The 12,375-nt window shown below is 43.7% G+C and overlaps 3 protein-coding genes across 3 annotated transcripts; 2 read left to right on the forward strand and 1 right to left on the reverse strand.

Moving 5' to 3' along the window:
* Positions 1–2,223: 2,223 nt before the first annotated feature.
* Positions 2,224–3,023, forward strand: C922_02235 (50S ribosomal protein L13Ae; the record flags this gene model as incomplete). Its single annotated transcript, XM_008817834.1, has 2 exons — positions 2,224–2,280; positions 2,427–3,023. The coding sequence occupies 2 exons, from the start codon at positions 2,224–2,226 to the stop codon at positions 3,021–3,023; spliced, it is 654 nt and encodes a 217-aa protein (XP_008816056.1).
* Positions 3,024–3,554: 531 nt separating this feature from the next.
* Positions 3,555–4,477, reverse strand: C922_02236 (hypothetical protein; the record flags this gene model as incomplete). Its single annotated transcript, XM_008817835.1, has 2 exons — positions 3,555–3,930; positions 4,086–4,477. The coding sequence occupies 2 exons, from the start codon at positions 4,475–4,477 to the stop codon at positions 3,555–3,557; spliced, it is 768 nt and encodes a 255-aa protein (XP_008816057.1).
* A 2,224-nt stretch (positions 4,478–6,701) lies between these two features.
* Positions 6,702–10,457, forward strand: C922_02237 (hypothetical protein; the record flags this gene model as incomplete). Its single annotated transcript, XM_008817836.1, has 1 exon — positions 6,702–10,457. The coding sequence occupies one exon, from the start codon at positions 6,702–6,704 to the stop codon at positions 10,455–10,457; it is 3,756 nt and encodes a 1,251-aa protein (XP_008816058.1).
* Positions 10,458–12,375: the final 1,918 nt, after the last annotated feature.

Here is a 12,375-nt window from a genome sequence, read left to right on the forward strand (position 1 = left end):
ATATGCTAGGAGCTGGGAGTCATAACCCAAACAGAACATTTCTCATGAAAAAATAGGAGTCCCGAGGGGCAAATTGCGCAGTAGTAGCAGCATCGTTCGACTGGTGTGAGGGGTGGACAGCATGAAAGGGGTGAGAAATATGCAAAGCTTAATTTTCGTTGCCTTCACAAAAATAAAGATTGGGGGAAGGGGAGAAGTTTCTACAGCTGCATGACGCGATGGTCTCTTTCACGTCTGCGTTTGGGCCTTTGGGGGAATCACCACACAATGGGAACGGGTCCCTATTCGGGTGCGAAAAAATAAAAAATGCTGAATAGTCGTGAAATTGGCAAAATGATTTATTTGCCAAAAAGCATCAGAAACGTGAAAATTGTTCAAGGAATGTTAAAACGGGGATGATCTCGAAATATGTACAAATCTACATTTATTTTTCTTTTCCCTAAGTGGTAATCTTTTTTTTTTATCTTTTATTTCCTTTTTCCTTTCTGCAAATGGAAGAAAAGAAAGAATTAAGCGAGTTAGGTGGTGATCGATGGAGGTTGTTTCCTTTCCCCGAGCTTGGGCGTGGTGCACAAAAAAAGAAGGAAAACAGTTTCGGGCAAATAGGTGATACTTTTTTTTTTTACGTTGTTGTGTGTTCCTTCTTTGTTCCTGTTGCCATAAGATTTGTGCAGTGTCAATGATGTGAAGGGAGAGGCAAATGGGGAAGTCTGTCGAATGAGCGTTATCCGCACCTTTTTTTTTGTTCCCCTAAATTTTGGGGAAAATATCCATTTTGGTTGACGACGGCGAAAAGGCATGCGGAAAAAGAAAAACGATTTATTTAAAATGAACATACCAATAAGAAGAAAAATATAGCTGGCAGAATGCCAAGAAAATTTGCCCATTTGTAGTGATAATAAAATACGTTGGAATTTATTTTGATCAGCTAATTTCCCCTGATGATGATGAAATTGTGGAGGAGTCATTTTGGAAGGAATAAAATATACCCCCCTCCACTTTGCTAATAATTACAAAATTACGACGTATTTTTTTTTCCCTTTTTCGTGGAAATGGCAAGTTAGGAAAGTTGCTCCGCGAGGTGGGTGGCACCGTGTGCTTAATTCTTATGAGATTAGTGTACAGTGGGTTATAGGACAAGCGCTCATAGGCAACGTAAATGTAAATAAAATACCCTATCCGTGTGGGTACGTAAATACCCGCGTTGCACATGATTTTTTTATGGGGCAGAAAGGCTATGTTAGGAGATTTTGTTTCCTTTGGCGGTTATTCCGCACTGTGACAAAAGAAAAAAAAAAGATAGGCCGTCGAGTGCTTTGCGGGTCACTCGAAGGAAGGGCATACATATACATAGTACGTACATAACATACGTAAGTACGTACATAATTACATATAGATGCACAAAGCGCGAAGAGGCAGAGGAAGCTTCCTTCATGCGCATACAACATATAATACCACACGCGTGACGTGAAAAAAAAAGAGAACAATTTTCTAATAAACTTGATTCGTTTGCGAACAGCTCGTAACGGTTTTTTCATACTAAGCCAATATATTCACAGCAACACTGATTTATACCTCATTTTATTTTATTATTTTTTTTCTTTTTTTTCTTTTGCGACGTGTTTAACATAACACTTAAGCTATTCCAACACCGCGTTGAGGTGATACATCAGTATATATAATTTTTTTTTTTTTTTTTTGCCTTTTCTTCTCCTCTCGCTTAGCTATGTTAATACAAAATAGCATCTTCTTCCTTATGCCATGATATAATTAAACATCCGTCACGAATTCGAAATCGGCTTTTTTTTTCTTTTGCAAAAGTTTGTTTTTTTTTAACTGTATAACTCAACAGAGATTACTTTTCTCATCTTCAGCCCCCTGTGGAAAACCATGTATAAAAAGGTAAGCCCATGACAACGTTAACGTGAATGCTAACGTGAATGTTAACCCGAGTGGTATAAGAAAGAAAAAAAAAAATTAAAAAAGTGCCACGTGCGATGAGAGGAGCGTATGCTTATGGGCGATGTGGATGACGCGATTTGTATGGCGCGTCGTTTGATGGTGAAAGGGGGTGTAGAACTTCGCGGGGAGGCCGTCGCGCCAGTTTGTAGGGGCGCATCGGTCGGGGCACAGAACCGCGTGTGTGTCGGCATCGTGTAACTGTGAGAGCTCATCGTTGTATGAGCGTACTTCTGCCCAACATGTTGCGACGAAGAGAGCGACATGGAGGATGCACTTAGCGCACACGTTGGCATGTTGAAAGGCGCCAAAGGTCCCAGTGTAGCGAAGTTGTGAATGAGCATCCCGCGCGAGTACTCTGCTTCGCCCTACAGCGTCGTCTTACCACGTCTCCGCTATCGCTTCCCCACATCGCTTCCCCACATCGCTTCCCCACATCACTTCTCAACGTTGCTTCCCCACCGCAGGTATACGTAATCGACTGCAAGGGACACCTACTGGGAAGATTGGCCTCGATAATCGCCAAGGAGCTTCTAAACGGCCAGAGAGTAGTCGCCGTGAGGTGCGAAGATATCAACATATCAGGCAGCTTGTACAGAAACAGACTAAAGTACCAGGAGTTTCTGAGACTCCGAACGAACACGAACCCTAAGAAGGGACCTCTACATTTGAGAGAGCCGTCCAAGATTCTGTGGAGATGCGTCAGGGGAATGTTACCACACAAAACGTACAAGGGAAAAATTGCCCTTAAAAAACTGAAGGTATTCGTAGGAATGCCATACCCATATGATAAAAAGAAGAAGTACGTCTTACCTAGTGCTTTGAGAGCATTCAGATTGAAGAAGCATAGAAGATATTGTCGACTCGGAACGTTAAGTTCCCGAGTGGGTTGGAACTATGATGAGTTAGTGAAGAAAAATGAAATATCAAGAAAAAAGCTGAGTAAGTTATATTACAAAAAGAAGGTGACGGTCCTGAATGAGAAGAAGAGCTTAAAGGCGGAGGCGCTGAATATGATAAACCCTGAGGAGCGCAAGGTGTTGGAGAATTTTGGTTACGCGTAGGGAGCCACATGCGAGTGTGCACCGTGTGTACAGGGACGCCATCTGCGTGCCCACCACGTATGATGTATGTGTGTGTGTAGTTTTTTTTTTTTTTCCTTTTTGCATGCCACTTATCATCGAGAGAGATAAAGAAGGGAAAGGAACATTTCGGCTGACAGGACAGAAATGTGTACCAAAGCAGGTGTGTATAGTGTCTACATATGTGTATATATTTATGTGTATCTATTTATTTGTGTGCATCCCGGAACTTGAGCAACACGACTGACCCACCTCATATGCCAGTGCACAATACCTTTTAAGCTGTTTTTTAAAATAATTAAGCAACAGAAGGTGTGGCGATAAGGAGTTGGCAGAGGAGAGGGTCCCCTTCGTTTGACGAATCCTCTGGCATGCAAATGTGTTAGGTGAGGATGTTACGTTTAGGGAAGGGGGGGGGGGGGAAACTCCCACTGTGTGAGGTAAGTTAGCACGGCAAAGAATGGCAGATGCACAGAGTAGCAGGTGCGCATACCTCACCCCTCAAATGTTCCGCTAAAGGTGAATCACCTTAAGTTGATTTATCATTATGCCTGCTTCGCATTTGGCTTCGTCATCATACGTAGAAGCTGTTTTTTCCATCTTGCCAATCACATCTTGGAGGTTTAAATTGATATCGTTAAGCTCGTCCTGCGTGAAGTAAGCGGAGAGGTTCTGGTTCTCCCAGTGGTTCGCCACCTGAATCAGGAAGTTGGCCAAGTTGAAAAATGTCTTCTTGGCCTTTTCCATCACGGGGTGTTCCGCAGGAGTGGGCTCAAATAGGACGTCCCATTTTCTTCTTATAAAGCTAAGCAGATCGGTCAGTTCATCGGAGGTGTAGTTGCGTTTTATAAAATTGGCGTAATCCTCTTGGTTGTCCCACAGCATGTTTCTGAGGTAACAAGGGGGGGTCATGGTGGTGGTAGTAGTAGTAGCAGTAGTAGTAGCTGTATAAGCAAATGGGATGGTAGCCGCGTCGATGATGGAAGAAGTGCAGACATTGGGTACGACAACTTCTCCACTCGCGACATCTGTTTAGGGGCTTACAAAAATTGCTGGATCTCCCGTCCAGATTTCCTCTCTTCGACTTCCTGACGAGAGGGTAGTTCCACGGGGCTATTAATCTGAAACAAATTGGTGAGCTGAAAATTTTGGCTCCGTCTGTTTCTCCTTTTAATAGCTTCGATTCGAGACTGTGAGGAGGAAACATTCAAATGGACATATTCCTCATAGGAGACCTTCGCCTCGTATGTCCTAACTGGTTTCATATTTACTGAACTTACGATGTTGCAGAAATCTTTGTAGCTCTTGCAATATTTAACGATTTCTTTTTTTTTCTCGTCTTTTTTTTTGTACTCCTCATCTTTCATGATGCATCTGACGAAGTCGTCTCGCATCTTCCCAATTTCGATGGGTGCGATTCCGTCGCCGGGGTTCATCTTGGGGGGCTTGCCGGATTCACAGGGTGTATTCAGACGTATATTTACTGTGATGTCGTGTGCTTAAATATATGTTCAGCCAAGTACACACGTTTCTTTTCCGATTTGGAGAAATGTGGTTTGGGGTGTGGCAGATCGCCTTTGCAGTTAAGCAGTAACACGGTCGCGCGGATTTGCAGTTAAGCATTAACACGGTTGCGCGGATCTGCAGTTAAGTAATAACACGGTTTCTCGCCTTTCCGCTGTCTATCTCTCCAGTTTGCTTCCAATTTAACCGATAGAGCCTCTGTGTCCGGTTACCTCCACCACGACTGCTCCTATTATGATTGTTTTTTTTTTTTCTTCTTTTTTTTCGCTGTCCTATTGGTTAACACATTTTTTTACGCCTTATGTGGGTACCTATCCACTTTGAGGCTACTTAGCGTGGGAAAAAAAAAAAAAAGAAACTAGCAGCAGAATCGGAAGTAACGTACAAGAAGTGGAAAAGCAGGTGGGAGAGACCAGAACATGGAAGCCCTCTTCTCTGCGGCGATCCCTTTTGCACTTTTTTAATACACCCCCTTCGTGGATCAACCCTTTCGGAATAGAACCTTTGACGATGCGAAAAATCTCATACAGGTTAGTGCGCATGGGGGGGATATATGCTTATGTGGGAGGATGTCCGTGCACATGCCAGTTAATGATTCACCTTTTATTAGTCATGTTGGAGATGGAACTTCTATCCGATGGGGGGGAGGTCCCCGCTAGGACATCCACTTAGGACAGTATACCTCCCCGTTAGTTTACCCCCATGCAGGCTTAACTCGCGCATCACGAATGAGTGGAGGAGCGCATGCTGCGCTACACACGTGTGCCAACGGGTACAGAGGTGCCCACAGAGTGATGATTAAAAATTTCCTTACTGTCCATTCGTGCAAAAAGAAAAATAAGACCAGCCACCGTGACACACATGGGTAACTGAAAGGGGGGTATATAATATGCCCCCCCTTTTGAGGGTTCGCCGTAGGGTAATCAAATCGGGAAGCAAGAAGAAAGGATGTTCCAAGAGGGTTATATGAGCAGGTACCTCCAGGGATGTACTTCCATATGCATGCAGTTAGAGGAGGGGAAATCAATGCATATTTCCTTTCATAAGGTCACCACAAGGATTAAACTTTTCTACTCTTAAGGAGTAATGACCCCTTTTATTGTCATTTCCCTGTGGGCCTGGTTAAAAAGAGGAGGAGCCTTTAATTTAGTAAAATTCCCGTGGCTACATCTGGCAACATCGAAATGGATGGTACTTTTTTAATTTCCCGGGTTGGATAGCCGTTTCCCCGCGTGACATCGTATGGGGCGTTCGCCTCGTCTTCCCTGCGCAGGTGGCTGTTATTATGTATGATTGGGGATGGGATGAGAAAGGAAATGAGGACAGGTGAATCACATGAATCATGTGAACGAGGAGCGAAAGAAGAGTTTTACTGTATCGACTCATACACCAGCATGCTGACCATGTAGCGCTGGAGGAAAAGGAAAAAAAAAATAAAAAAAGAAAATAATAACAAAACAGGAAGGTGGCATAGAAATATGTAGTGCCAAAATGCCAACCAACGTGTGACACGCAAAAAAAAAAAAAAAAAAGGGAAAAGCGATGACGAAGGCAAGAAGCATTGGACTCCACGAATTGCCACTTTTCAAGGCGGGCAAGCTGCTTTACCCCGCGGGAGAAAAACCAACTATCTGTTAGGGTAGAAGCCAGCCAAAGGTGATACAAATCCGTTCCAGGCAGAGAGCAGCCGCAACCCAACGGGGGATTGTAGCAAAACGAACCCAGTTGTTCAACGGGAGTGGAAGAAACTCAAATTCGGAGAAGGGGAAAAAAAACAAAAAAATAAACAAACAAACAAATAAACAGATAAACAAAAAACAGAATAATCGAATAGCGCGTTTTTACGACCCACTCGATTGCAAAGAGGAACGAACGAAATCGCGTCAAAGTTGCAGGGAGACGCTGCTCTCCTTTCATATGCGTATCAAGGCGCTCACTGCAGTCTGCGTAGCGGGCCAGTGAGGTGAAGGCGCGAAAAAGTGTCCCTTCCTCAAGAAAGTTCCGGCGGCATCCGGGCAACGTTGGACGTGCCTCCCAGGGGAATCATTTACCCTGCGCGGAGCGTATCCACTAAAAACCCGTGGTGAGTAGGAAAAAACATTTGGAGCCAGAGCCATCTGTGTATGGTGGGCAGCGATGGAGTCGAAGAACAACCTATACGACGAGTTCGGAAATTACATAGGGGAAGACCTCGACAGCGATGATGACTACTCGGATGGGGATCAAGAGGACGACGTGAGTGACCAGCAAGCGGATTCGGCTTCAGATTCGGATGGAGATAGCGATGCAAATGACGATGCGGATAGTGACGAAGGTAGCGATGAGGATAGCGATGCTGGGCGGGGGAAGGCAAAGGGGAGAAGAAAAAGAAAGAAAAAAAGGGGGAAACACGAAGCTGCTAGCGATGGTAGCGACGGTACCGGGGGGGGCCATGCCGACAGTGAGGAGGAAAGCGACGGGGGCGGAGAAAAGAGGCTTGTGGACAACATGGACGAACTGCAGAGAGCGTACGAAGGGGTAGAAGTCTTCGTGGAGCAGGAAGATACACAAGACATAGAAGAAGCAACGATCAATAAGATAAACACGAACGTAGAGCGAATCAGCTTCATTAAGAAGCTGGACGTGGAGGCGAACAGGAAGAACTTCGACTTGATAGAAACGAGTATCCCGAACAACACGTTCAGTTTTAAATACATGTCCCAGTTGATGGGCCAGACGCAATTTATAAAAAATATCTGCATAGCGGGGCATTTCCATCACGGGAAGACGACCCTCATAGATAGGATAATCGAATTTACTCGGGAGAAAAAGGACAGAAAAACGAAGTGGACTTATAGCAGTGGCACAAGAAGCGGTGGAGGGAACCCCAACAGCGGCACAGTAAGCTTCTTTGACGTGAACACCGAAATGGAGGCAGTAGTAATAAAAAGAGACAACCTTGGAAAAAATAATACATCCATGGTGACTCCATTTAATTCGAAAAAGATTGACCACTTAATAAATTACACAGATACAAGGCTCGATGAACAAGCAAGAGGATTATCCATCAAGGCAATTCCTATATCACTGATTCTTCAGAATAGGATGTATGAAAATATTCCTAGTAATATTTTACTGAATAAGAAGAAGAATAATTTGAAATATAAATCCTACCTTTTTAATATCATGGATACTCCAGGGCATGTGAACTTCTTCGATGAGTTCCTCTGTGCATTGAATATCTGTGAATGCTGCTGTCTGGTTGTCGACGTCACAGATGGCTGCATGTACGTCACTGAGAATGTTATAAAAACGTGCATCTACGAAAATGTTAAAATGATTCTAATTATTAACTGCATAGATAAGCTAATAATGGACTTGCGTCTGCCCCCGAATGATGCGTATCACAAAATTAACTACACCATTGAGGAGATTAACAAGAAAATTGAATCCTTCTGCGATTTGTTAAACAAGAGTGTAAAGGAGAAGAAGAAGTTTCTCTTGTCTCCTCTGAAGAATAACGTACTCTTCTCTTCAAGCATCTATGGAGTTTTTTTTACCCTCAAATCGTTTAGTAAAATTTATTGTAACTTGTACAGCGCATACAATATCGATATTGACGAATTCGCGCAGCACCTCTGGGGAGACATTTACTTTAACGAGAAGGATTTCTCCTTCGTTTCATCTCCACTGTATTCAAATCAGAGGAGGTCCTTTGTTGAGTTTATCTTAAATCCAATTTACAAAGTGTTCGGTTATGTCTGCTCAGAAGAAAAAGAGTTCCTCATTCCTTTTTTAAAAAATTTTAACATTACCTTGAAAAAGAATGACTACCTTTTTAACAATAAATATCTTCTTAAGAAAATCAACGGTATGATATTTGAAGATACGACTGCGTTTGTTGATGTCATCCTGGACAATTGTCCCTCCCCAGTGGAGAATGCTAAACAGAAGACGAGGCAGATTTACTCAGGTTCGCTAAAAACCAAGTTGTGCTACGACATGATGAGATGCCTTAAAGGGGATCAAACGGACAATCTGATGGTGTACATAGTTAAAAATTACCACCGACCGGAGTGCATCATTTTGGACCTCTTCGGTAGGGTCATGTGTGGCACCATCAGGAAGGGACAAACGGTGCGAATCCTGGGAGAGGGTTACAGCCCTAGTGACGACGAAGATATGATAACTCGAGTGGTTACCCATTTGTGGATTTACGAGGGAAGATACCGAGTCGAGGTCGATGAGGTCCCCGCGGGAAATTTCGTTCTCATTGGCGGGGTAGACATCTGCATCAACAAAACGTGCACCATAACGAATGTGAAGAAGAGGAGAAATGCGCAAGGGAAAGGCTCACAGAAGGATCACCTGAGCGGAACGAAACTAACGGGAATGTTATCCACTTCGGGATCTCGAAACGGTTTGAAGAGGGAAGAGCGGACCCTCCTTCTCGACGAAGAAGAGGCAGAAACGGAGATATTCTACCCCTTACATAGGAAATTTAAGTATATAAATTGTGCCAACTCCGTTTTTAAAGTCGCTTGTGAACCTATTAATCCATCAGAACTTCCAAAAATGTTGGAGGGTCTCCGAAAAATCGACAAGACTTATCCTTTGTCCTGCACAAAAGTGGAAGAATCCGGTGAACACATCATCCTAGGGACGGGGGAATTATACTTGGATTGCATTTTACACGACTTGAGGAAGCTTTATGGAGACCTCGAAATTAAGGTGTCCGACCCCGTGGTGCAATTTAACGAGACGGTTATCGAGACGTCGGCTCTCAACTGCTTCGCGGAGACTCCAAATAAGAAGAACAAAATTCATATGATTGTCGAACCGATGCAGAAGGAGCTGATGGATGACATTGTGCAGGGGCTGGTCCACCTGAACAAGGGCGAGCGGGACGCCAACGTGGAGGAGTACCTGCGCACGGTCGACGGGCTGCTGCGGGAGGAGGGAGCGGCGGAATCGCTGGAAGCGCAAAAGGTGGGGTCAACGGGGGAAGCAGTAGACGAAGCGGTGGAGGAAACGATGGACGAGCCCGACCAATCCGATGAAGCCCGTCTAAACGGAGCAGACGAAGGAGACCTCCCCTCGGAAAAGCGAACGCAGACACTGAATTACAATCTAGACAAGAACGTCATCTCGTTGCTGACTGAGAAGCACAACTGGGATATGTTGTCCATACGATCCATTTGGGCCTTCGGACCAGAAAGCAACAGCCCAAATGTCCTAGTCGACGATACCTTGTATAAGGAAACAAACAAGGAAAACCTCTATTCCATTAAGGAGAATATCATCCAAGGATTTTGCTGGGCCACGAAGGAGGGACCTCTAATTGAAGAGTGCATGAAAAATGTTAAGGTGAAAATTTTGAAAGGTGAAATAGATGACGACCCAATCAATAGAGGCGCCGGACAAATTATACCAACAACGAGGAGAGCTATATATTCCTCTTTCTTATTAGCTACCCCGAGGTTAATGGAACCCATTTTATTCACCGAAATTATCTGCTCAGGTGATTCTGTCTCATCTGTATATAATGTGCTCTCTAGAAGAAGAGGACACGTATTGAAAGATTTCCCCAAAGTGGGAACCCCCCTGTATATGGTTCACGCGTACATACCAGCAATTGAATCCTTCGGATTCGAAACTGATTTAAGGACACACACAAGTGGCCAGGCATTTTGTTTGAGTATGTTTGACCATTGGCATATTGTACCAGGGGACCCTCTAGACAAGTCCGTCATTTTAAGACCCCTGGAGCCAGCGCCCATTCAGCATCTGGCCCGGGAATTTCTGCTGAAAACGAGGAGGAGGAAAGGGTTAACTGAGGATGTTACGATTAACAGGTTTTTTGACGACCCGATGCTGCTAAACATAAAGGACGAGTTTGCGGAATATTTCTGAGTGAGCCATTGACAGGTTTGTGTACCTCTGCGGGGGGGTATAAACTTTTTTTTTTCTTTTTCGTTTTGATATCTTTATCCCTACTTGAATGCTTCGTGTGCGCTGCCGCTCCAGCTGGCTGCACAGAAACGCGCATCTTTGCAACAGCACATTTTACGGGTGTCACCTTTTAATTTATCGTCTCGTTATCCACTTGGTATGCGTGATGTGCTTTCCCGCGCGAAGGAGTGATATGGGGGGTAGCGCATGTGGGCATATAGGCTCATCTGCATTTCGCTAATTTAGCACATTTGGCCAATTTGTTTTTGTTTTATCAATCGTTCATGCGCTTTAGGAGAGTACGCCACTGTGGGCTAGCTTATATAGAAAAAAAAAAACACACGGGGGATGATTAGTCATTTTCTTTTATTTACACACGACAACGTTTAACTCATTTCGTTTTATATTTTGCGCGAGTTAACGCTATTGGTCCTTTTGTGTGTGCGCCAAAAGGTTGCCCTTTTTTTTTATTTTTTATTTAGAAGGCGAGGTGCATCGCCGCGTGTCCAAAGCTTCGCTTAAGCGGGATGAATACACACAAAGGAGGAAATATTCTTAGCACTTGAAATTCCTCCATAAGGGGTTCCCCTATACACACAAAAAAAAGAAAAAAAAGAGGAGAAAGAAGAAAAAGAAAAAAAAGAAGAGAAAAAAAAAAAGAAAAAAAAAAAGAGAAAGAAGAAAAAGAAAGAAAAGAAAAAAGGGTTGCCTTATCTGCTAGATGGTTATCTATGTGCATATGGAGTGGAGCAGCCATGTACGTACAAAAAAAAAGTTTATTTTGTTGGTATCTCTCTTCACAATTTTCGCAAACTTTTTTTTTTTTTTTTTTCGCCACAAAACACATTCTTTACGTTATCGCTAGAGCGGACATGCGCTCAGGCTTACTGCGAAATGTTAAAATTCTCATTTTTGTGGAAACTGTATAGTGTAGCTTTGTAGGGTGTGATGATCATTTCGTGCGTATGGCGTCACGTCAGCGCGTCGCGGCGTCACTACGCCAGTGCCTTATGCAACCGAGCGATGTTTTTTTTTTCCTGATGGTCACGTTTGTGCTGAATTTTTATAGAAGTATGCTATGGCAGGGAAAAAAAGTTTGTGTAAAAAATGTCCCATGTGTATTGCTCAGCAATGTGGCTGTGTCATTTTGCACTTCCTATATATCACTGTGTGTTTTAGCAGTTTTGGTACCTTGAGCGCTTCGCAATTTCGCCCCCTTTTCCCTGCACTTCACAGGACGGAATGCAGTATGTGCTTCTTCCCGTCGACTGCAATTTAAATTTACAAATGAGAAGATGCCCCCCTGGGTGAAACAAAAAAGAACCTGACGTAACGTGACATAACGTCATGTAACGTCACGTAACTGTAGTGCTAATCTTTACTGTTATTTTATTTTTATTTTTTTCGAACATATGTAACCCTGTGTGTTCATTAAGGGGGAAACAAACGAAGTTCCACATTAAGAATACATAAAATAAAATAAACAGATACATAAATATACGTGTACCTTCGCGTGGTGTATTTTATGTCATGAGAGGGCATGCCTTTTGTACATGTGTACGCTTGTAGTGAAGAGGAGTGCGCGTGCATTCTCCCATTGAGAGACTGGGTGACCGACTGTGGGATCGACTGTCGGACCGACCGCGTGAGAGAGATAGAGCTGGGGAAACTGTGCCAATTGTGAGAAAACATGTCCCCCTCCTGTTTACTTCCACGTGGGAAAACTTTTGCTCCGCCGTATTTGTGCATCCACGTTTGTGTATTTAGCACTTAGGTTGTAGTGCCAGCAGTAACAGCGGTAGCAGCAGTAGCAGTAGTACCCCCTTTTGCGGGATGCACGCTTTTATATGCGCAGGGCAGATTTGTGGCAATTTTTTAC

Source organism: Plasmodium inui (assembly GCF_000524495.1).
Source record: "Plasmodium inui San Antonio 1 unplaced genomic scaffold supercont1.7, whole genome shotgun sequence".
Lineage (NCBI taxonomy): Eukaryota > Apicomplexa > Aconoidasida > Haemosporida > Plasmodiidae > Plasmodium > Plasmodium inui.